We start from the raw sequence: 23,270 nt of genomic DNA on the forward strand, positions 1-23,270 counted from the left end.
GTAAATCGGTTTGGCTGAGATTAAAGTTCTAGTTTTCACACAGCTGAATAAACATCAAACAGAAAACTGATTAAACAGAAGTGTGAGATGGTCGAGAGTTTCCTCCAGTGTCCTGTTATGTAAGCAGTGTGGGCTGTTTCACCTGCACCAGAACTCAACTGTTTGCATACAGTGGATGCAAAAGTATTCAGCCCCCTTGAACTTTCCCACATTTTGTCACATTACAGCCACAAACATGAATCAATTTTATTGTAATTCCACGTGAAAGACCAACACAAAGTGGTGCACACGTGAGAAGTGGAACCAAAATCAAACATGATTCCAAACATTTTTTACAAATAACTGCAAAGTGGGGTGTGTGTAATTATTCAGCCCCTGAGTCAATACTTTGTAGAACCAGCTTTTGCTGCAGTTGCAGCTGCCAGTCTTTTAGGGTCTGTCTCTACCAGCTTTGCACATCTACAGACTGAAATCTTTGCCCAGTCTTCTTTGAAACAGCTCCAGCTCAGTCAGATTAGATGGACAGCGTTTGTGAACAGCAGTTTTCAGATCTTGCCACAGATTCTGGATTGGATTTAGATCTGGACTTTGACTGGGCCGTTCTAACACATGGATATGTTTTGTTTTAAACCATCCCATTGTTGCCCTGGCTTTATGTTTAGGGTCGTTGTCCTGCTGGAAGGTGAACCTCCGCCCCAGTCTCAAGTCTTTTGCAGACTCCAAGAGGTTTTCTTCCAAGATTGCCCTGTATTTGGCTCCATCCATCTTCCCATCAACTCTGACCAGCTTCCTGTCCCTGCTGAAGAGAAGCCCCCCCAGAGCATGATGCTGCCACCCCCATATCTGACAGTGGGGATGGTGTGTTCAGAGTGATGTGCAGTGTTAGTTTTCCACACACAGCGTTTTGCATGTTGGTCTCATGTGACCAGAGCAGCTTCTTCCACATGTTTGCTGTGTCCCTACATGGCTTGTGGCAAACTGCAAACAGGACTTCTTATGGTTTCCTGTTAACAATGGCTTTCTTCTTGCCACTCTTCCATAAAGGCCAACTCTGTGCAGAGCACGACTAATAGTTGTCCTATGGACAGATTCCCCACCTGAGCTGTAGATCTCTGCAGCTCGTCCAGAGTCACCATGGGCCTCTTGGCTGCATTTCTGATCAGCTCCTTGTTCGGCCTGTGAGTTTAGGTGGACGGCCTTGTCTTGGTAGGTTTACAGTTGTGTCATACTCCTTCCATTTCTGAATGATGGCTTGAACAGTGCTCCGTGGGATGTTCAAGGCTTGGGAAATCTTTTTGTAGCCTAAGCCTGCTTTAAATGTCTCAATAACTTTATCCCTGACCTGTCTGCTGTGTTCTTTGGACTTCATGGTGTTGTTGCTCCCAGTATTCTCTTAGACAACCTCTGAGGCCGTCACAGAGCAGCTGTGTTTGTACTGACATTATGTTACACACAGGTGGTCTCTATTTAGTCATTAGCACTCATCAGGCAACGTCTATGAGGAACTGACTGCACTCAGACCAAAGGGGGCTTGTAAAACATGTTTGGAATCATTTATGATTTTCGTTCCACTTCTCACGTGTTCACCACTTTGTGTTGGTCTTTCACGTGGAAGTCCAATAACATTGATTCATGTTTGTGGCTGTAATGTGACAAAATGTGGGAAAGTTCAAGGGGGCCGAATACTTTTGCAAGCCACTGTAAATAGGGGCGTGGCCTCTGTGACCGACAGGTTATCATAACAAACTGTCTGTGAGGGCTGAGCTGTAATGAGTAAAATTTGAGGATTTTGATTGGATGTTTCTGCTGGGCCAAAGATGGTCACTTCAGTACACATGAAAACAATATGCTGAGGGTGACGGTGTTTTTGGTTGGATCCATTCTCAGGAGGCAGTTTTTGGTGCTCCGGTGTTAACGTCAGGTTCAGTATCTTATTATTTCCACACAGAGAAGAGAAGTAGCCTTCCCGGCAGGATCCCAGCAGACCTCACAAACTGGAAGAGCATTCGGCAAAACACAAAAAGAGCACCACCCCATGCACATGTGAGACCGTACATGGACAGTTATAAAAGTGTGAAAGTATCTTTTACGTGAGCCGTGCTCCGGCTGTGTGTCAGCTCTCAGGTTTCCTGTAGGTGGTGATCAGCTGTAGCTGGATGGTGATGGGTGTGAGCTGGTGGTGTAGGTGTAGTGTATAGGTATGTGTGGGTGGAGTCAAACACACACAGCCCTCAGTGTTACAGTAAAACAATATAAAGATAAAAAAATAGAAGTCTAATATACAACACAATGCAGTCTTTCATAAACAACAGTTTCATAAACACAACCAAAGTGACTGTGGGCAAGAGTTCGTGTGTGGGGGGGGGGCAGTCAGTGAAAGGGTGATGGTGGATGTTCAGTTTGTTTTTTTATGTCTGGGGGGTTCAGAGGGAAGAGGTGGATGCAGGTCTGGAGTTGGTGTGTGTGAGAGCAGGGAGACAGTTCAGCATCCTGACAGCCTGATGGATGGAGCTGTCTCTCAGTCTGGTTCTAGCCATGGCGTACACCTCCACCATAGCTGGACTGGCCATCGGCCCACTGGGCAAATGCCCGGTGGGCCGATGGTGATTTTTTGTTTTTATGGGCCGAGGGGTTTGTTTGTTTGTTTTCCGTAGCGGTATAAACACTGAAAGGTGGTGGATTGGCCAGATGCTGGGAGATGTGTAAAAATAACTCAGTTGTTTGGCTATGGCGGAGCTTCCACAGATTCAGTAACATTAGCAAGTGATGGAGGCCAGCATATGCAACACGCTGGCAGGTGGATGACGGAAAGGCAGGAGGAGCAGAGACCCGAGGCGGTGAACTGAACTTCAGGTAAGAAGTTATGACCTGCAGTCTATCTGGGTCAGATATAAACCAAGTTTAGGTGGAGTTTATTTTTGTTATGCTGACTTTTTACAGTCAGTTACAGTAACTCGTACTGCTACTAGCTAGCATGACGGAGTTTCTATACTGCTGGGCGGGTGCTATGATGTTACTGATGTTGAACTTGTTTTATTTTATTTTATTTACAGTGGGGCAAAAAAGTATTTAGTCAGCCACCGATTGTGCAAGTTCCCCCACTTAAAATGATGACAGAGGTCAGTAATTTGCACCAGAGGTACACTTCAACTGTGAGAGACAGAATGTGAAAAAAAAATCCATGAATTCACATGGTAGGATTTGTAAAGAATTTATTCGTAAATCAGGGTGGAAAATAAGTATTTGGTCACCTCAAACAAGGAAAATCCCTGGCTCTCACAGACCTGTAACGTCTTCTGTAAGAAGCTTTTCTGTCCCCCACTCGTTACCTGTATGAATGGCACCTGTTTGACCTCATCATCTGTATAAAAGACACCTGTCCACAGCCTCAACCAGTCAGACTCCAAACTCCGCCATGGCCAAGACCAAAGAGCTTTCGAAGGACACCAGGAAAAGAATTGTAGACCTGCACCAGACTGGGAAGAGTGAATCTACAATAGGCAAGCAGCTTGGTGTGAAAAAATCAACTGTGGGAGCAATCATCAGAAAATGGAAGACATACAAGACCACTGATAATCTCCCTCGATCTGGGGCTCCACGCAAGATCTCATCCCGTGGGGTCAAAATGATCATGAGAACGGTGAGCAAAGATCCCAGAACCACACGGGGGGACCTGGTGAATGACCTGCAGAGAGCTGGGACCAAAGTAACAAAGGTCACCATCAGTAACACACTACAACGGCAGGGAATCAAATCCCGCAGTGCCAGACGTGTTCCGCTGCTGAAGCCAGTGCATGTCCAGGCCCGTCTGAAGTTTGCCAGAGAGCACATGGATGATACAGCAGAGGATTGGGAGAATGTCATGTGGTCAGATGAAACCAAAGTAGAACTTTTTGGTATAAACTCAACTCGTCGTGTTTGGAGGAAGAAGAATACTGAGTTGCATCCCAAGAACACCATACCTACTGTGAAGCATGGGGGTGGAAACATCATGCTATGGGGCTGTTTTTCTGCCAAGGGGACAGGACGACTGATCCGTGTTAAGGACAGAATGAATGGGGCCAAGTATCGTGAGATTTTGAGCCAAAACCTCCTTCCATCAGTGAGAACTTTGAAGATGAAACGAGGCTGGGTCTTCCAACATGACAATGATCCAAAACACACCGCCCGGGCAACAAAGGAGTGGCTCCGTAAGAAGCATTTGAAAGTCCTGGAGTGGCCTAGCCAGTCTCCAGACCTCAACCCCATAGAAAATCTGTGGCGGGAGTTGAAAGTCCGTGTTGCTCGGCGACAGCCCCAAAACATCACTGCTCTTGAGAAGATCTGCATGGAGGAATGGGCCAAAATACCAGCTACTGTGTGTGCAAACCTGGTAAAGACCTATAGTAAACGTTTGACCTCTGTTATTGCCAACAAAGGTTATGTTACAAAGTATTGAGTTGTATTTTTGTTATTGACCAAATACTTATTTTCCACCCTGATTTACGAATAAATTCTTTACAAATCCTACCATGTGAATTCATGGATTTTTTTTTTTTCACATTCTGTCTCTCACAGTTGAAGTGTACCTCTGGTGCAAATTACTGACCTCTGTCATCATTTTAAGTGGGGGAACTTGCACAATCGGTGGCTGACTAAATACTTTTTTGCCCCACTGTATAATGTTAGTTATTAGAGTTGCCAACCGTCCCGTAAAAAAAAAAAAAAGGAATCGTCTCGTATTCAGAGAAATTATTGCGCATTTCATGTTGAGGTGAAAAGGAACAGTTTGTCCCGGACTTCAGCTACAATGTAAGTACTAACTAAGTACTGTGTATGATGCCAGTATTTTCCCACATTTTCTAGATACTGTACCAGTACTGTGTGTAAAATGCCATCAAAAAGTCAATTAAGTTTTATTCTTTCTCACCTGTCTTTCTCTCTCCTTTCACTTTTTAAAGGTTGCCATGTTAGAAAAAAATATTTTGCCCTGCCGTGCTGTTTATTGATGTGGTAAATGAATGGTTTATGAAAATATATCTAAATCTGTCATCAGTAATCAGTAATGATCATGTCTCACCTCTAGTCTCCTCTGTCTTAATTTCAGGTTTTCACCATGTGTTGTGTTCAGGAGGTTAACTCGACCAAGCAGTCTACTTCCAGGTACTGTTTAGAACAGCAGAATAGGGAGGATGGTGTAGGTTTAAGTTTATTAGACTGATGCATATATACCAACAAGACCGTGTCCATCACTGTGACAGCAGCGTTTGTTTTCATTCAAAGGATTCATGGTTTTTCCTGTAATACCTGGTGGGCCGGACTCTAGTCAAGATGCCCGGGCCGATTTTTTTTTGTCCCAGTCCAGCCCTGACCTCCACCCAGGCATAGTGATGGGTGTAAGCTGTGGATGGAGGTGTAGTGTATGGCGACGGGTGTAAGCTGTGGATGGAGGTGTAGTGTATGGCGACGGGTGTAAGCTGTGGATGGAGGTGTAGTGTATGGCGATGGGTGTAGGCTGTGGATGGAGGTGTAGTGTATGGCGACGGGTGTAAGCTGTGGATGGAGGTGTCGCTGCCTGTGTGCTGTTTACTGAAGGTTTCTATTCTCACTCTGATGACTCCGCTCTTTGGGCGCTCTGTCTCATTTATGGCCCGCCAGCTTGACGCCCCGCCCACAGTCCATTTCACGCACTGTTCACGCGTCCACTTCGCGCTCCGATTGGCTGACGTTCTGGGCCGGCCAATCACAGAGTTCCCTGTAGCAGAGGCTTGGCGAGTTCACGCTGTCCGCACGTGCTGCTCGGAGGGCAGCGGGACCCCCGCCCCTCCTGCGGTATAAAACGGGCCGGGGTTGTTTACAGAAAGAATCACAGACGGCACCGACAGCCTGGCTCGGTGGCACTTCCAGTCTAATTTAGCAGCTGCCCTGGTTCATTAAACCCTTATTTCATTTTGTTTTCGCGCCTCGGTGGCGGTTTCTGCACTAACCGGACATTTCACCGTCGCTCCATGACACTCTGACCCCTTGACTTCCGGTCCGTTTCGGCCGTCGTCATGGTTCTGTCCCCGGCCAAGAGGCTGCGGCTGTTCCGGGTGGTGTTTTCCGAACCCGGCCGCGCCTTCTATAGCAGCGGGGACAAGCTGTCCGGCTCCGTGCAGCTGGAGGCCGAGCAGCCCTGCAGGGTGACCGGCCTCCGCGTCACCGCCGCCGGCTGCGCGCGTGTCCAGCCCCGCAAGAAGCGCGGGAGGAGCCAGGAGGTGGAGTACCTGAAGTACGACGAGGATGTGCGGCTGGAGGAGGCGCTTAGCCCAGGTGAAGCTCCGAGATCAGACAGTACAGGAATTAGTTAATCAATACAGGTATCGATTCAAAGCTCACATAAAAAAAACTTTATTATCCAGATCAGTTAGAGAAACACGCGGAAGAATCTGAATCTGCATGGTTTTAGGATTTCTGCAGTCTGTCAGTGATTGACTGATGTAATGCAAACTTTAATTGTGCTTATAAAAACCCACGAATGAAGGAGGAAATTGTCTTCAGGGACCAGAGCAGTGTCTGCTTCAGCTGTAAACATGTTCATTTTAACATGGGAGTCTGCGGGTCTGGCTCACTACTGTCTCTGCTGGACTCCAGAGGAACTGCAGGATGTGAGACCCACAGACAGGATAAAAACAAAAAGAAAGTCGCTCTTTTTACTCCCAAGAAGTAAAAGCTCCATTTTCTGCAGTCAGAGAATTGAGCTTTAATGTGAAACAGGAAGTTGCTCATTACGTATTTCCTGTGTGTCTCAGACTCTGACGGCTGCTTCCTGCTTCCTGCTGGTAAAACCTTCAGCTTCCAGTTCGGCTTCGAGCTGCCACCACCCGGGTGAGTTTCCAGTCCCGCCGCTGCTTTCTGATGGCGTGTTGATCATGCTGCTGAACGCCACTGCTCTGCTTTCAGGTGCCTGGTGTCGTCCTTCAGAGGGAAGTTGGGCTCGGTGCGGTACTACGTGCGGGCCGAGCTGCGCCGCCCGTCCGAGCATGCCCTGCAGTGTGAGAAGGAATTTGAGGTGGAGGAGCCGCTGGACGTGAACCGAGCCGACCTGCTGGTACGAAACGCCCGGAATCAAACTTCAGACAGGAAGTAGATTCTGGTTAATGCACATCTCCTGTCGCTGACTTCCTGTTCTACTGTTAGATGTTCATATCAGACACGGAGAAACACTCAGTTTGTTACAGGCTTTTCTACCCTCTGATCTCTGTGATGTCATAGAGAGGCCTAGAACCCTACCCATCTGTTGTCAGCGAGGGGTAGCCAGTCAGAGGATAGTAGTCTTAAAGGGGGTGGAGCTCAAAGTAAGGGGGGCTCAGCATCAGTAAAGGCCATGCAGCGCAGCTCTGCTGTGAGATGTCACCTGTGCTGCTCATTAACTCCTCCCCCTCCCCTCAGGCGCCGGTGGCAGCCTCCGCTCAGAAGAAAGTCACCTGCATGTTCATCCCTGATGGCCAGGTGTCCATTAGCGCTCAGATCGACAGGAAGGGCTTCTGCGAGGGCGAGGAAATCTTCATCAACGCCAAGTTCGAGAACACGTGCTCCCGCATTGTGGTGCCGAAGGCTGCCATCATCGCCAAACACTCGTATGCCGTGGACGGACGCACCAAGGTGATGCCCTAACCTTTACTTTCAGACGTGAGTGCCATGGGACAGGAAGTGTGACCTGTGCGGTTTCCTGTGTGCAGGTGTTGCGTCAGAAGCTGTCGGCGGTGCGAGGAAACCACATCATTTCTGGGATGTGCGACATGTGGCAGGGCAGGACCATCAGGGTACCCAAACTGAAGCCCTCTCTGCTGGGCTGTGACATCATCCAGGTGGACTACGCTCTCATGGTGAGACACTAATGTTGTCATAAGATCAGAAGCAAGATGAGTAAAATGGAAGGATGCAGGCTTAACCTGTAGCCCCACCCCCTCAGATCTACCTGCACATCCCTGGCAGCGAGAAGCTGACTCTGGAGCTGCCGCTGGTCATCGGGACGATCCCGTTCAGCGGCGTGGGCAGCCGGACGAGCAGCATGTGCAGCCAGGCCAGCTCCAGCTGGACCTCCTTCCCCTCGGCCCCACCCAGCTACAGCAACATCCACCGCGACCTCAGGGTGGACGGCCCCCGCACGCCGCTGCTCCATGACTACGATGGCACCGAGGACGAGGAGGAGGGTGGGCTCATAATGAGAGCGCCTGAACTTCACTGCCCCCCTCCCCCCGTGTACAGTGAGGTGAGCGCGCCAGTTTAACTTGGTGTGATCTCAGCGACAGCAGCAGCACTTTGGACATCACGGGGTCGTTTTGGCGGTCTGCTGTCAGCCAATCCTGTCCTGATGATGTCATCCATTTGTTTTTCTTTCTCTTCTTCAGGTAGATCAGAACTCTGAGAACTCCTCTCAGGTGGTTCCCATCTTCTGAGGACAGCGTCCCCTTTAAACGGTCCAACGCCCCGTCTCTCCACCAGGACACGGGTTGAGGGCGGAGCCTCAGCTCGGCCTCGAGATCTGACCTGACAGCCATTCCCGTCTGATTCAGCTGTTTCCTGTCAGTGAAAACAGAGAAAATGTTTTTTTAGATACTTGTTGTTGCATTATTTACTGTAGTAACAGGAAGTTACCTGTGTGTAAGATTTTGTAAATAAGAGCCTATTTTTTTTTATCTGATACATGAGTTGAAAATGTTTGGGTGTTTTCACAGTTTGTTCCCGAACAGCAAAAATAAAGCGATCATGAAGAATGTTGCCTTTTAGTCATTTTCTTTTTGTTGTAGAAAATAAATTTTGCTACAGTTTCATGAAATGAAGATGAGTACAAAAACTGAAAAAACAGCCTCAATGGCAAAGTGCAGTGCCCCGCCAAAGTAAAATGGTGTTGGCCCGCCATAATAAAGTACAGAGCAGGGCTGTCAGATGAATTTTGAATTTTGTTTCTTTCAGAATTAAAATACTTTCTGAACGTGTTCTCCTTTAATGATGATGAGGAGGAGGAGCTTAGAGGAAAAGTAAGTTGTGTTTAAATGTTTCGGGTTCTCCACTTCCTGTTTGATGTTGTTAAACACGGTGAGAGGGGCACTTCCTGCTCTGTGATTTAAACATGTTCAGGTTTACTTCATAGCAGCACTGTCAGTGCAGCTCTCCTCACCCCAGCCAGTCCCAGCAGATGGCCCCGCCCCTCTCTGAGCCTGGTTCTGTCGGAGGTTTCTTCCTGTTAAAAGGGAGTTTTTCCTTCCCACTGTCACCAAAGTGCTTGCTCACACACGAGGTCGTCTAAATGGAGTTTCTGTGTGACACTGTAGTCTTTGCCTGACAGTATAAAGCTCCTTGAGCCGGCTGTTCTTGTGGCGGTGCTATATCACTTAAATTGAATTGAACTGCCCCCTGCTGGCAGGAGAAATGAACACGTGACTGAAACATGTCAAATAAACAAGAAAAAACAGTCCACACATAACATCCAGAGATACCTGACACAGAGGACCACAAATGTGTGCGTGTGCGTGCTTGTACTGAAGTGGGTAAGAGGTCGCACAGATGCATTTCTGAGCAGCACAGGTGCTTCTGTATTTTTAACTTCCTGTTTTTCCTGGAAAGATGAGCACACGCTGGACAAGGGCGTTTTTAGAAACCACTGACCCACTGCAGTGTGTGTGTGTGTGTGTACACGTTTAGACGTTTTTGTGAGGACAGAGAATTGGCATGCCACTATACTTGTGGGGACCAACAGCCCTTATGGGGACATCATGTCTGTCCCTGCAGGTTTGAAGGTAATTTTGAGGCTCAAAATGTGGCTTTAGTGCCAGGGTTACGGTTGGGTTAGGCATTCATGATGGTGAGGGTAAGCAGCTAGGGAAAGCATTATGTCAATGGGATGTCCTCACTAAGATATGAAAACCAGTGTGTGTGTGTGTGTGTCAGCGGTGGTGTGTGATTGGCTGAGGATCAGCGTGACAGCTTCTGACTCAGCCACTCATGTTTCCAGCTCTGCTTCCACTTTTAGAGCCTGCAGGCAGAAAGCAGGGCAAAGGTCAGTATCACAGCCTAATGTCTGAATCCACACTCACTTTAACAACAACAGGTCAGCAGGTCGCTAACGAGCCTCTGCTTTATTATGATTGTTATTTATTACTATTTACCTGCACCTTCAGTTAGTATGACCTGAACCCTTCAGCCTGTTTCAGAGCTCACCTGTGTCGGCCTGACCGTGATGTACTCTGGATTATCTGTGTCTGCATGAGTCCAGCACTGACACTGGGGCAGAAAGTCACAGGCTCATTTCCTTCTTGTTTCCTTACAATCTGGTCTTTAAGTCTGACGTCATTAGCCATGTCTGGGCCCAAACTCCGCTGCAGGTCCCAAAGTCAAACGATCACTGCAGCTTTACTGAGAGTTAAAAACTGTCTAAATTCTTTCATCTTTAATATAATGATCAGCGTTGCTGCTTTACCAGGTGCAACAATTAAGTTTAACATCCATGAAAACAGAATTTATGAAATTTAACAGAGTTAGAAGTTAGCAGGAAGTTAGCTCGCTAGCTTCCACCTAAACATGATATAGCATGTTCTGACTGAGAGATTTGTGAAACAATTCAAACGTACAGCTCTGTTATCACTTCCAACATAAATGAAGACAGAAAGCTAAACAGCAGTGACATTTGTAGGGTTACTGAAGTTGGACTAGCTGGTATATAATGATGTGCTACGTGACCGCTAGCGACACAGCTATGTTAGCATAATATAAACAAGCTAACTTTTTTTCCACTTGATAAAAGTTAACGTGAAGGTTCCTGATGGTTAGAGACAAATGCAATCACATGGCAGGACGCTGTAAACGGACCAAACTTCAGTCAGGAGAACAACTGAGATCCACAATACGAGGTTAGTCATTAATATACTGCTGCTGGGCTGTAGTTACATCATAAGGATTTAAAACTGAGCTTTAAAACGATTAGCGGTAATAAAACCGAGAGAGGCGATCACTGACTGTTTTTAGGGGCTTGTTGAGATTAAATAGAACAAGATACAAAGCATTAAAACGTATTAAAAACACAACAGCCTTATTAAATGCAGACTACATTGGGCCCGGAAGCAGGACTCATCACGTCATCACTTAAAAACCGAATAGCAGATTTTATTCATTTTACAAACTCAGGAAGTCAAATAACAACTTTTTAATAACACACCCAAAGAAGCAGCTGTTTGACAAACAGTCCAGGTTAAGCTGGTCGTGATGTGAAACTGCAGCCGTGGCAAAGAACGCAAACCGTTTTTATTGTTTTTGTCTGATTGGTCACAATCCTCAAATCTGCCCAGAGACAGTGAAAGAAGGATGCTGATTGGCCTAAACTACCCCGGAACTCAGAGCTCAGAAAATGAAAGTGAAGACTCTCTGAGATACAGACGGATCGAATACGGATCAGGACCAATGAGAATAGATCAGGACTGATCAGCTTCATCGACATGTTTGTCCTGCAGCTGATGTTGATGTCTCTGTTGCTCCACCGCACCATAAGCTCAGGTAGTGAAAGCTGCTGTGCTCACCTGTCTGACTGTACCTGTATCTGTCAGTGTTTCGTTATCTGTTCGATTCAAAGATTAATTAGATCATTCAGAGACTCAAACGTCACATTTTTAAATCAAAGGTAAAAGATAAAAACATGGTCAGCGATTTCACCGATGGACCTGTGGTGTCAGACTGATTTTACAGGTTCAAACTTTTTAGTCTCTCTGTACATTTAAAATGTTGCTCGGCATCGTGTAAACACTGGATTCAAACTTGATTTTAGAAAAGGAAGAAAAAAAAACTAACTTTGACAGCATTTAGTTCAGTTTTAAAAGGATTTTGTCATGTTAGGGCTGTGTGACAGGCAGGGGTTAGGGTTAGGGTCCAAAGTGCAGATTCAACAGAGGCGAAAGTCAAAAAGCAGCTTTATTGCTGAACAAAAAAACATACAAAACCTAAACTGGGAATCAGGAAAACTAAGCATACGTGGAGGCACACGGGGAAACACACAGCTCTAATAGTTCTAATAAGTCCCTGTTAAATCATTTAATAATTGATCAAAAATATTAAATTTTCAATTCAGTTCACATCAATTTTATTTATATAACACCAAATCAGAATTAGAATACTTTATTCATCCCTGAGTAGTCTAAGGAGGAAGAAAAGCGTCTGGACTTCTTTAAGTTGCTTGAAGACGTTTCATCCGAGAAGCTTCTTCAGTTCTGAGGTCGATGGTCCCAGCCCTGTGGGTCTGCACATGTCTGTCACCACACAGAGCTGAGCGAGAGGGGCTGTTATTGTGTGTGTGTATGAATCTCTCACCCCAACCAATCACAGCAGATGGCCCCGCCCCTCCCTGAGCCTGGTTCTGCTGGAGGTTTCTTCCTGTTAAAAGGGAGTTTTTCCTTCCCACTGTCGCCAAAGTGCTGCTCATAGGGGGTCATATGATTGTTGGGTTTTCTCTGTATGCACTATTGTAGGGTCGACCTTACAATATAAAGCACCTTGAGGTGACTGCTGTTGTGATTTGGTGCTGTGTAAATAAAGTTCAATTGAAATTGAATGATAGCAAACACTGAAACACATTTCCTGCACGCAGAAATGAATTTTCCTTGCTCGAAATAATTTTGCTGTCAAGATGCTTCTGAAACCAGTTTATAAGAAGGACAGCAGCCTTAACAACATCACACTGATAGCTATCGACTAATGACAAAGCTGAACACACTTCCTGGGCGTTTCCTACCATTTTAGACTGAAGTAGCAGAGGCCAAAACTCTGATAACCATCTTTGAACAGAGGGGCTGGCTAACGACACCAACCGTCACCACCTGTAATCCAGTTTCCTAGGCGCCTCAACCCGCACTCATACCTTGCATCATGTAGAGCAGGGGTGTTGAACTCCAGGCCTCGAGGGCCGGTGTCCTGCAGGTTTTAGATCTCGCCCTGGTTCAACACACCTGAATCACATGATTAGTTCATTGCCAGGCCTCTGGAGAACAAGACACGTTGAGGAGGTCATTTAGCCATTTGAATCAGCTGTGTTGGGTCAAGGACACATCTAAAACCTGCAGGACACCGGCCCTCAAGGCCTGGAGTTGGACACATGTGATATGGAGTGAAACAATGGTTTCACCCAAAACCTGATAATGACCTACATCCTTTTGTTTTTTACAATGGTTCATGTGATGAAGCACGTGATGACATACCTGGGACTTTTTACCATTTGGTTTTAGAACTGAACAAGCTTGTGGGATGAAATGTCTCAAACAAGGCTAACACACCAACACAACAGCCACAGTGCTTACACAGGCCACGCAGAGCAGCCACTGGTTGCAGGACTCCGACCTCAGCCAATGGCGTGATAATCGGGTTCAGCAGGAGCCAGTAGTGGGGAAGGGTAGAGCCCAGAGGTCGGGAGCATTGGGAACATTAGCCTGAAGTGGACTTTTTACGTTATTTTAAGTGACATTGTTGTAAACTTGTTCCATCAGGCACAGGACGACACTCCCTCTGGGCACTTGCCTCCTACATCCCAGGCTCTGCCCACTTCCCAGAGTTCACTGTTGTTCTGATGTTGGATGACATCCAGGTGGGATACTATGACTCAAAGGTCGACCGGGTGATGAGGGCGAGCACGGCATCTGACCACGAAGCGGAGCTCAACCTGGGCGTGGATGTGCTACGAGACATTTACTCCAGCATGAAGAAGAGGCTGAATCTGGTGAAGCATCGCTTTAACCTGACCATCGATGGCGTTCATGTCCAGCAGAGGGTGACGGGCTGCGAGGTACTGGAGGACGGCCAGCCGGCACTCATCATGTTCAGAGACGGCTCCAACGGGCAGGACGCCGACAGCCTGCTCTACAACATGACCCACTTCACGTACGCTGTCAGGGAAGGCTGGGAGATCCAGTGGGACGCCCTGAAGAAAACCTCCCTCCAGATGCTGTATTCAAACATCTATCTACCGTTCTGTGTGCGGACGCTCCAACACTTCCTGGAGCGCGAGAAGCACCTTGTGATGCAAAGGGTGAAGCCTCGACTCCGCTTTATCACCAGGCGAGTGGTGGGCGGGGCTCAGGTCACCTGCCTGGCCACTGACTTCTACCCTCGCCACATTAACCTGAGCCTGCTGCGGGACGGCCAGCCCGTGGACGAAGGCGAGCTGCGCATCGGCTCGGTGCTGCCCAATGGGAACGGCCTCTACCAAGTGAGGAAGACACTGATGGTCGGCGAAAAGGAGCTGCAGAGGAAACACAACTACACCTGTGAGGCGTCTCACCTGAGCCTGGACAACCGGCTGAGGGTAAACTGGAGGGCGGAGTCATCGTACTCTCACAGAGTTCATTTCATCTCGCCTCTGGTCTTCCTGCTGCTCGCTGCCGTCCTGCTGCTGCTGCTGAGGAGGAGGAGAAGGAGGAGGAAGGAGAGGTCAGAGGGCGTGGCCACAGAAACACAGGAGCAGGTGGGAGAGAGTGAGCAGTCAGACGACCTCGTGACCTCGTGACGTACCTACAGAAGGAACTGAGCTCCAGTTTGTCGCTGCTCTCGCTGCAAACAGAACACAGTAACATGTATGAAATATTAACATGTACAAAAATATTTGCATATCACATATTTCCATCATGAACTCTGTACTAACAGAGCATCTGTGGAGGCGGAGCTTGGATTTTACTAATTAGCAGTATGTGTGGATGCAGACTGATAGTCAGTCTAACTAGCATTAGGCACTCTCGACCAATTAAGGTCACTTCCTGAAAGTGACCACGCCTCCAAACACGCTCCTTCTGATTCTCATCTCTATATGTTTCTGCAAGCTGTTCATTCTCGTCTACGAGCCCCACCCTCCGTTTTCAATTCTCCGACTTCACTTCTGTGTAGTACACGGGTTCTGCCTCCCCCAAACCGCAGCTCGGTTCATGTCTAAGCTCTTACCCACTAAAACGCTGTCAAACATCAGGGCGTGTGAAATAAATGAATTAATAACACAGTGCTTCAAAATGAACCCAGAAACAGAAATGTCCTCTGTTTTTATAATAAAGTCATGATTTTATTTATGTCATATTTATCTATTGATGGATGCTGTCACGAGTTTTTGTGTTTCAAACTTTGTAACTATGTTCTTTAGTGACTGTTCCTCCCTTAGTATTTACCTCAGCAGTGAATACTCTGTGATTTCCCATGTCTCCCCACTCACTGTGTAAGCTGTGTGTCCTGAGTCTGTGTGTTTCCTGTTTTATTTTGATAGTTCCTGTCCTGTGTGCAGATGTGTTCCCTCCTGTTCCTCTCGTTGTCCTGCTCTGTTTTCCTCTGTGTCTGGGGAAAGGGAAACATTTGACATGTTTCACGTATTATAGACCAACAAGTTATTTATAGCAGGTTAAATACGAGCAATCAGTTCAGGGCAAAAACCAAAAATCATTTTCTGGCACAACATCAGTCATTCTCACACATGTACTGTATCATATAAAATATATAAACTAAATATCTTTGAAACGTATAGAATCTAATCTTTTGTTTGTTTTTTTACACAGCACTTTATCAAACTGTTGTCTGCTACAGAGTTACAAGTATTATACTAATAATGTAGCCTCCACCATCTCCTGCTTGCATATTTCTGAAAACATCTCAGTGGCAGCCACGAGTGAGCCCTGCAGACCTGTGGATGGACGATGCCATGGACAGTGGGAGGATCCTGAAGCTCTCTGCAGACCACCCTGTGTGATTCTCCACTCGCCGACCAGAAAAGACAAACCGCAGGTCTCAGTTGCAGCACGCCATCCACGTCTGATCTTCAGCAACGCTGCCAGAGACTTCCTGTAATCTATTACAGTTGTTAAAGAAACGGTCCAGGAACAGGTCACTCAGGTTGATCCTGTGTGAACAACTGAAAATATTGTTTTTCATCTTTACTGTGTATTTGAAATATTCATGTTTAATTGTTATTTACTTTCTTGCTATCAAATAAATATCCATGTAATACTGTTCAAAGTTAGCGTTGTGTTCATACATGTTAAAAATGCCTGTAAATCAAATGAGCTCAGTGACAATTACTGTTTGTTTGAATCAGTTTATTAATACCATAAAACCTTTAAACTAATGCAACACGTATAACAATGTAACAAATATATTCAAATAAATAAATGTCTCAGTACATAACTCATTTGGGAACGAATCTTTCTAGCAGTGAAAACAGTCGGTCCATCCTCTCCCTGCTCTCCTCTCAGCCTCTCTTTGCTGCCTCATGTCCTCTCTGATGAGGTCGAGCAGCTCATCATCTTCTCCTCTTCCTCCCTGTCGTAGGTGGCTGAGCTGCTTCGTCATCGCTGTTGTTTTGATCACCCACTGCTGTGCTCGGCCCTGGAGTGTCCTCAGGGAGAGAGGACATTAGGACAGGAGGCTTAGTGGAAGGCATCTGTCCTATCACCTCATCCATGAGGGCAAACCAGGGCCAAGCACAGCAGAGGGCTTCCCACTGACCCCCTCTCCTAAGGCCTGGATACTTGCATCCTACAGGCAGAGGAAATCAAAGATGACAGCAGGCAAATAAAAACACAACAACTCTCAGTAATTGCCCATTCATTAACTTGTGTTCTTAAGAATTATCTTCTTGATAACACACATACGTACTTTGTATTCTTTAAAGTTATCTCATGTCTTCTGACCTGCAAGCGGGTGACTTTCAGACACCAGAGGAACGCCGTGTGGACATCACAGGTTCTGCACAGCAGCGAGTCGTTTGGTACCGGGCCACGAGAGTCGAGGCTCCGCTGTGGTTTTCAGGGGTTTTATCGTGAACGCGGTTTCCCTGGGTCTTTCCCTTGTTGTAGTTGTGTGTCTTATTTTGAAAGAAATATTTACACGTTACCATAGCGACCAGAGAGCATTAAGCGGCAGAGAGGAGGATGTTACAGGAGGACGCTGCTAATAAAGTTACACAATCACACAGAACATTCATGTTTATTATCATATTTACAAAATACCAGTTTTTGGTCATTTTATGTGGTTGTTTTTATCCGCGACACCTTAACGGCTCCGTGTCTAAACCGGTCTGTGGCGCAACAAAGGTCTGGGAGCGCTGCTGTGCAGCATGAGGGTTAATGGGACCGCACTCATATGAATATGATGTGTAAACTGATTTATTCTTGTACCTCCACGCCGTAGGGGCCCAGTTCTTCACCGCAGTGAAGAGGTGATCGTTTCCTCCTCGTTTTAATAAATTAAGCCGTTTGTTCCCCACAACATGTCACCAATTCAAAAAAATCTGATTAGCTATATGTGAGCGGCAATACATGAAAAATCGCAGGACCTGCGATACAAGCTGGTTTACAGTTATTTAACCCTGGAGAACCCATGGGGTCAGAGCCGACCCCATGGGTTCTCCAGGGTTAAATAAAAGGAACATGTCTCTGCAGATGCCCAAAGCTTAACAACACGGCCGCTATAACAATTTAACTTTTGTACAACCAGATGTTCATATACTTACATTTGAAAGTGTTTTCCTCTTCGACCATCGTTATCAGGAACAAATCGCAGTGAATCCTGGGATATAGTAGGACACAAAGGATACATCGGACACGAAGGACACATCGGACCCTTCCTTCAAATTGGGGTAAAAGTAGGACGCATTTGTCGCCACATTTTGAGCACTCTTTGAATTCGGACAGCCTTCGTCGCGTTGCTGTGACGTCATTGCCTCCAAATACGGCACTTTAAGCATCCTTCCCCTGAATTCGGACACAGCGAGTGACTCATGGTGAAAGCAGCCATTCATCTGACCTCAGTCTCTCCTTTCCTAATGACGACGTCCCTCCGTCTATATACGACGCTCCTCCCCAGCTGTGCATGTCCTGACTGTGAGGGTACGAGATGTTACTAGATGCTGCTGTTGCTGTGTGTTACTAGTTTTTGTTTTAGGCACGAGTGTAACGGTGGCCCTCCTCAGACCAGCTGCTGCTTCCTGTCACGATCAGCTGGTTCCAGGAGGAACGTTCACTAAATGCTTACAGAGCGTGTGTGAGACGTTTTTATTGATCCAGCAGCAGAAAATAAAACTGATTACATTTTGTACAAAAGTTTAAAAACATTCAGAAAAAGTCTCCTCATCATCATCATCATCATCATCATCATCATCATCGTCGTCGGTCTGACTCGACCGCAGGAACATGTGACTGGAAGTCATGTGTGCTGGTGCTTTAGTAAATAGCCTCGTCCATGTTGTCATCGCTGTCTCCGCCAAAATCCTCGCCGTTATCAAAGTATGACATGATGTAATCCGTCTCCTGCGGCGCCAAGAAAACATCAATTAGAGCCTCAGAAAATCCACGAGATCAATCCAGATTGGTTTCTGATTGGCTCCATTTTAAACCAGTTAATCCCAGTTTAGAGCAGGAGACGTCCTGCAGGTGTGATTATAACAGGACGTCCCAGTGACATCACTGAGATGAGATTAACGACCTTTAGAGATTATCTGGGATCGTTTGGTTACGCCCTCGTTAGAGGAGCGTCTGAATAAACTGATCGATCTGGTCTCACCTCCTCGAACTCCTCTTCGTCGTACTCCTCCTCTCCCTCTGCCTCCTCCTCCTCCTGCTTCTTCTTCGTCTCTCCCTCCTCGTCCTCTGACGTCTCCTGCTCCTCCTTCTTCTCCAGGCTCTGGCACAGTTAAGGTGGACTCGTTAGTTTAAGGTGGAACCAGCAGGAAGCCCAAAGTAAACTTGGATCAATAAAACCCAACTCTGTGACACTTTATTAGGAACACCTTCAAACTGAATTAACGTTACAAATTTTTTTTTTAAACATCAAACGCTCCACGCAGCTCACGGAAACAACCGAACTCAGACACGTGGAACGTGACTGACAGCGAGACTAAATCCAGACTCACCTCCAGTTTGAGCAGCACCTCCTCTTTATCCTTCACACCCTTCTTCTTCATCTGAGGAGGAGGAGACTGAACGGCGGCCGATACACCTGAACACACACAGCACACCGGTAAACACCGGACCATCATTACACGGAGTGTAATCAGAGCACAGAGTGTAATCAGAGTACAGAGTGTAATCAGAGTACAGAGTGTAATCAGAGCGTACTGACTGTCTCTGGCAGGTTTCCTGACGTGGACTCGGAGCTCTCTGGGGAATCTCTTCAAGTCTGGAAAACAAGGAGCGGTTAACAGCACTGTGTACTGCTACTGTGAAGTATTACTGTACAGTATGACTGTGTACTGTTACTGTGAAGTATTACTGTACAGTATGACTGTGTACTGCTACTGTGAAGTATTACTGTACAGTATGACTGTGTACTGCTACTGTGAAGTATTACTGTACAGTATGACTGTGTACTGTTACTGTGAAGTATTACTGTACAGTATGACTGTGTACTGCTACTGTGAAGTATTACTGTACAGTATGACTGTGTACTGCTACTGTGAAGTATTACTGTACAGTATGACTGTGTACTGTTACTGTGAAGTATTACTGTACAGTATGACTGTGTACTGCTACTGTGAAGTATTACTGTACAGTATGACTGTGTACTGCTACTGTGAAGTATTACTGTACAGTATGACTGTGTACTGCTACTGTGAAGTATTACTGTACAGTATGACTGTGTACTGCTACTGTGAAGTATTACTGTACAGTATGACTGTGTACTGTTACTGTGAAGTATTACTGTACAGTATGACTGTGTACTGCTACTGTGAAGTATTACTGTACAGCATGACTGTGTACTGTTACTGTGAAGTATTACTGTCTGGTATGACTGTGTACTGCTACTGTGAAGTATTACTGTACAGTATGACTGTGTACTGCTACTGTGAAGTATTACTGTACAGTATGACTGTGTACTGCTACTGTGAAGTATTACTGTACAGTATGACTGTGTACTGCTACTGTGAAGTATTACTGTACAGTATGACTGTGTACTGTTACTGTGAAGTATTACTGTACAGTATGACTGTGTACTGCTACTGTGAAGTATTACTGTACAGTATGACTGTGTACTGCTACTGTGAAGTATTACTGTACAGTATGACTGTGTACTGTTACTGTGAAGTATTACTGTCTGGTATGACTGTGTACTGCTACTGTGAAGTATTACTGTACAGTATGACTGTGTACTGCTACTGTGAAGTATTACTGTCTGGTATGACTGTGTACTGTTACTGTGAAGTATTACTGTCTGGTATGACTGTGTACTGCTACTGTGAAGTATTACTGTACAGTATGACTGTGTACTGCTACTGACTGTGTACTGCTTCTGTGAAGTATTACTGTACAGTATGACTGTGTACTGCTACTGTGAAGTATTACTGTCTGGTATGACTGTGTACTGTTACTGTGAAGTATTACTGTATAGTATGACTGTGTACTGCTACTGTGAAGTATTACTGTCTGGTATGACTGTGTACTGTTACTGTGAAGTATTACTGTATAGTATGACTGTGTACTGCTACTGTGAAGTATTACTGTCTGGTATGACTGTGTACTGTTACTGTGAAGTATTACTGTACAGTATGACTGTGTACTGCTCCTGTGAAGTATTACTGTCTGGTATGACTGTGTACTGCTACTGTGAAGTATTACTGTATAGTATGACTGTGTACTGTTACTGTGAAATATTACTGTACAGTATGACTGTGTACTGTTACTGTGAAGTATTACTGTACAGTATGACTGTGTACTGTTACTGTGAAATATTACTGTACAGTATGACTGTGTACTGCTACTGCATCCTGTATTTATATTTATTTTATACCTGAAAATTTTTATCCCTAATTCTTCTACTGAGCATGTGCAGAAATTCACCTGGTTTCTGATTGGATAAATCCTGAAAAAACAGTGAATGCTGCTGATTTTTGATTGGTCACTTGCTGTGGGCGGAGCCTCACCTGGAGCCCAGTCCAGCAGCTTGTCCATCTGCTCGCTCCTGTTGTACTTATCAGAGTAACGCTCCACATCTGGACAGGAAACATGAAGCACAGGTGAGACTTTCACAATAAAGCTGCAAAACATCAGCCGGAAGACGAGCCAAGTGTGACCTCTGACCTCTGTGAGTCACCAGCGGCTGGATGAAGCAGGGCAGACTCCTCATGGCGCCTCTGAAATCCTGCTTCAGGGCCAACAGATACTCCGCCTCCTCCCCGCCTGTCAGGGGGAGGGGCTTCCGCTCCATCACCTTGACAACAGCAAGGCATTAACTCCATGTTCCAGCATGCATTGCTCTCACCACTTTAATGACTTCATTTCAGACTTAAATTACAGCCTGTCTGTGTGCATTGATCAGATTATTGATCAGTGATGGAAGACAGACCTCTGTCAAACTCCTGATCAATAATCAATAATCTGAGAGGACAGGAAGCTGAGTGTTGAGATAACATGCGGCTCAGATTGTGGTGTTTGTAACCTTGTAACCAAAATATCCAAAAATGTTATGTTTGTGCACAGATGAGGATTTGTGTGTTTGTTGTGCCTGCGGGTCTTTGTGTCTGCAAACACACCTTAAAAATAAATAACTTGTGTTTTTGTAAAACATATTTACACAACTACAACGTCTGAGTTACAACAAAATATTTACGACCAAAGTCTGAGCCAATAACACGGCGTTTTATTATCAGCATGAGTTACTGGCGGGAACTGAGTGACATCATTAGGTCACATCTAGTCTGATGCTTATTCCCCCCCCCCCCGAGTGATGCAGGTGTGTCTCTTACAGGAAACACAGGTGTGGGCTGCTGCACCGATGGAGGTGGAGCATCTCCTTTGACTGTTTCCATAGTGAAACTTAGCGTCCTCTGCCCCCGCCCACGTGCCGCCATTGCTGCTCGGATGGGTCACACAGATCCACTCAGCAGTTAGAGCAGAACCTGGATCAGAACCAACGGAACACAATTAGAACTCCACCCGTGTCCAAAACACGCGAGGCTGAAGTGGAGGCGGGGCTAACAGTGTGAGTGAGTGTGTGTGTGTGTGTGTGTGGGGGTGATGTCTGCAAACAAACGTAATTATCAAAACAGACATGTGACAGGACGGTCCTCTACCTCTACCTGCACCTACCTGTTCACAGGTGCGCTCGATTTACCACACGGAGCAGTGCGAGAGTAAAGCACGAGGGAGGTGCTAATAATCGGCTCAGTCATTTTTAATGATCGTTGAAAGCCCAGATCGTAATTTAGATTAAAATTCGATTAATTGAGCAGCCCTATGTCACGTGTATCGGGGTCAGATGATACATGACTGATGATTTGCGTGACTTCAGTTCACAGGTGACAGCTCACAGGTGACACACTCATGCGCAATGAGAGGTTCAAGTAAACCCGACGAACCGGATTAAAAAGCAAAACCTGTTTGAATGAAAAAGATAAACAGCACATTATGTGCGTGTCATGTCTTTCTGTGTGTATGGAGACAGAGAGCGAGGCCAATCACGGTGCGGGGACAGTTCCCACCTGGACACCTGGTGAGGCGGACCTCCAGCAGCGGGTTGTAGCTGTTAGCCGCTGTTAGCATGTGTTAGCTTTAGCAGCGGTGTTAGCGGAGCTCCCTAACCGTCAGTGCGCCTCTCTCTGCAGCCTCAGTCCGTCCCGTCGCGCCTTCTGACTCCGCTCTCTCTCATCTCTTCCTCGGGTCTCTGTCGGAGCAGCTGTCCTGTTTCTATGCGCTAAAACATCTGTTCACATCTGTTTACGTGCTGCTCCGCGCCATCACAGCTTCTTCTTTTTCCGCGGTGTGCTGCTGCTTCGGTCCGCCATCGCCACCTACAGGTCAGAAGTGTTTCCGACAGTTTATCTCAGGCGTCTCAAACTCCCTGCACAGGGGCCTCTTCCGGCCCGTGTCACTTCCTGTTCCGGACCATAGATTCATGTAAAACATATAATGCTGTTTGGTCCTGCAAGTTCCTTTTTGTTAGGAGGATTTATTTGTTGTGGAGTGCAACAGTTCTAATGTGCACACAAGTGTCTGCATTAATATTGTGTTAAATGATAGAAGTGCTGTCACGTGTGTGTCCAGAAACAGAGGACTAATGTGTCTGACTGTTAGTTCACTCAAAGGCTTCAGTTAATTAAGACTGAGGAAAAAAGATTTGCACTCACATTTGCAGTTTTTATTATTATGTAATATTTGAAATTAAACCTATAATGCCCTTTGTATCATGATCAACATGTGCCATGATTTCAAAATGTTATGGACAAAACTGTTTTTGTCTAAAATTAACATTGTTGTTAACAAAAAGTAGCCATAAATGCCCAATGCATCAGATGCAATAAAAATATA

At 46.1% G+C, this 23,270-nt stretch overlaps 3 protein-coding genes across 3 annotated transcripts; 2 read left to right on the forward strand and 1 right to left on the reverse strand.

Moving 5' to 3' along the window:
* The first annotated feature begins 5,812 nt into the window (after positions 1–5,812).
* Positions 5,813–8,730, forward strand: LOC102791564 (thioredoxin-interacting protein-like). The gene is made up of 7 exons (XM_006805598.3): positions 5,813–6,291; positions 6,771–6,846; positions 6,922–7,069; positions 7,411–7,623; positions 7,701–7,847; positions 7,934–8,233; positions 8,373–8,730. Exons 1-7 carry the CDS (start codon positions 6,033–6,035, stop codon positions 8,418–8,420), a joined length of 1,191 nt encoding a protein of 396 aa, XP_006805661.2. The 5' UTR covers positions 5,813–6,032; the 3' UTR covers positions 8,421–8,730.
* A 2,723-nt stretch (positions 8,731–11,453) lies between these two features.
* On the forward strand, positions 11,454–14,503 carry LOC102777791 (major histocompatibility complex class I-related protein 1-like). Its single transcript, XM_087847888.1, has 2 exons — positions 11,454–11,511; positions 13,488–14,503. Exons 1-2 carry the CDS (start codon positions 11,454–11,456, stop codon positions 14,501–14,503), a joined length of 1,074 nt encoding a protein of 357 aa, XP_087704014.1.
* Positions 14,504–18,009: 3,506 nt separating this feature from the next.
* On the reverse strand, positions 18,010–22,756 carry polr3glb (RNA polymerase III subunit GL b). Its single transcript, XM_087847889.1, has 8 exons — positions 22,445–22,756; positions 21,710–21,862; positions 21,045–21,174; positions 20,888–20,956; positions 19,090–19,146; positions 18,881–18,966; positions 18,532–18,651; positions 18,010–18,278 (listed from the first exon to the last, which is right to left on the reverse strand). Exons 2-8 carry the CDS (start codon positions 21,812–21,814, stop codon positions 18,192–18,194), a joined length of 654 nt encoding a protein of 217 aa, XP_087704015.1. The 5' UTR covers positions 21,815–21,862; positions 22,445–22,756; the 3' UTR covers positions 18,010–18,191.
* Between the last annotated feature and the right edge of the window lie 514 nt (positions 22,757–23,270).

Source organism: Neolamprologus brichardi, chromosome 11, assembly GCF_056152115.1.
Source record: "Neolamprologus brichardi isolate AB-2024 chromosome 11, ASM5615211v1, whole genome shotgun sequence".
NCBI lineage: Eukaryota > Metazoa > Chordata > Actinopteri > Cichliformes > Cichlidae > Neolamprologus > Neolamprologus brichardi.

Excerpts from the sequence above, each read along its gene's own strand:
- LOC102791564 (XM_006805598.3), top strand. The coding sequence starts at position 6,033 with ATGGTTCTGTCCCCGGCCAAGAGGCTGCGGCTGTTCCGGGTGGTGTTT. Across the intron at positions 6,847-6,921 it reads TTCGAGCTGCCACCACCCGG|GTGCCTGGTGTCGTCCTTCA; the intron begins GTGAGTTTCCAG and ends CTCTGCTTTCAG. Across the intron at positions 7,848-7,933 it reads AGGTGGACTACGCTCTCATG|ATCTACCTGCACATCCCTGG; the intron begins GTGAGACACTAA and ends CCACCCCCTCAG.
- LOC102777791 (XM_087847888.1), top strand. The coding sequence starts at position 11,454 with ATGTTTGTCCTGCAGCTGATGTTGATGTCTCTGTTGCTCCACCGCACC. Across the intron at positions 11,512-13,487 it reads CCACCGCACCATAAGCTCAG|GCACAGGACGACACTCCCTC; the intron begins GTAGTGAAAGCT and ends TTGTTCCATCAG.
- polr3glb (XM_087847889.1), bottom strand. The coding sequence starts at position 21,814 with ATGGCGGCACGTGGGCGGGGGCAGAGGACGCTAAGTTTCACTATGGAA. Across the intron at positions 21,175-21,709 it reads AGCCCACACCTGTGTTTCCT|GTGATGGAGCGGAAGCCCCT; the intron begins GTAAGAGACACA and ends GCTGTTGTCAAG. Across the intron at positions 18,652-18,880 it reads AGGTGCTGCTCAAACTGGAG|AGCCTGGAGAAGAAGGAGGA; the intron begins GTGAGTCTGGAT and ends TAACTGTGCCAG.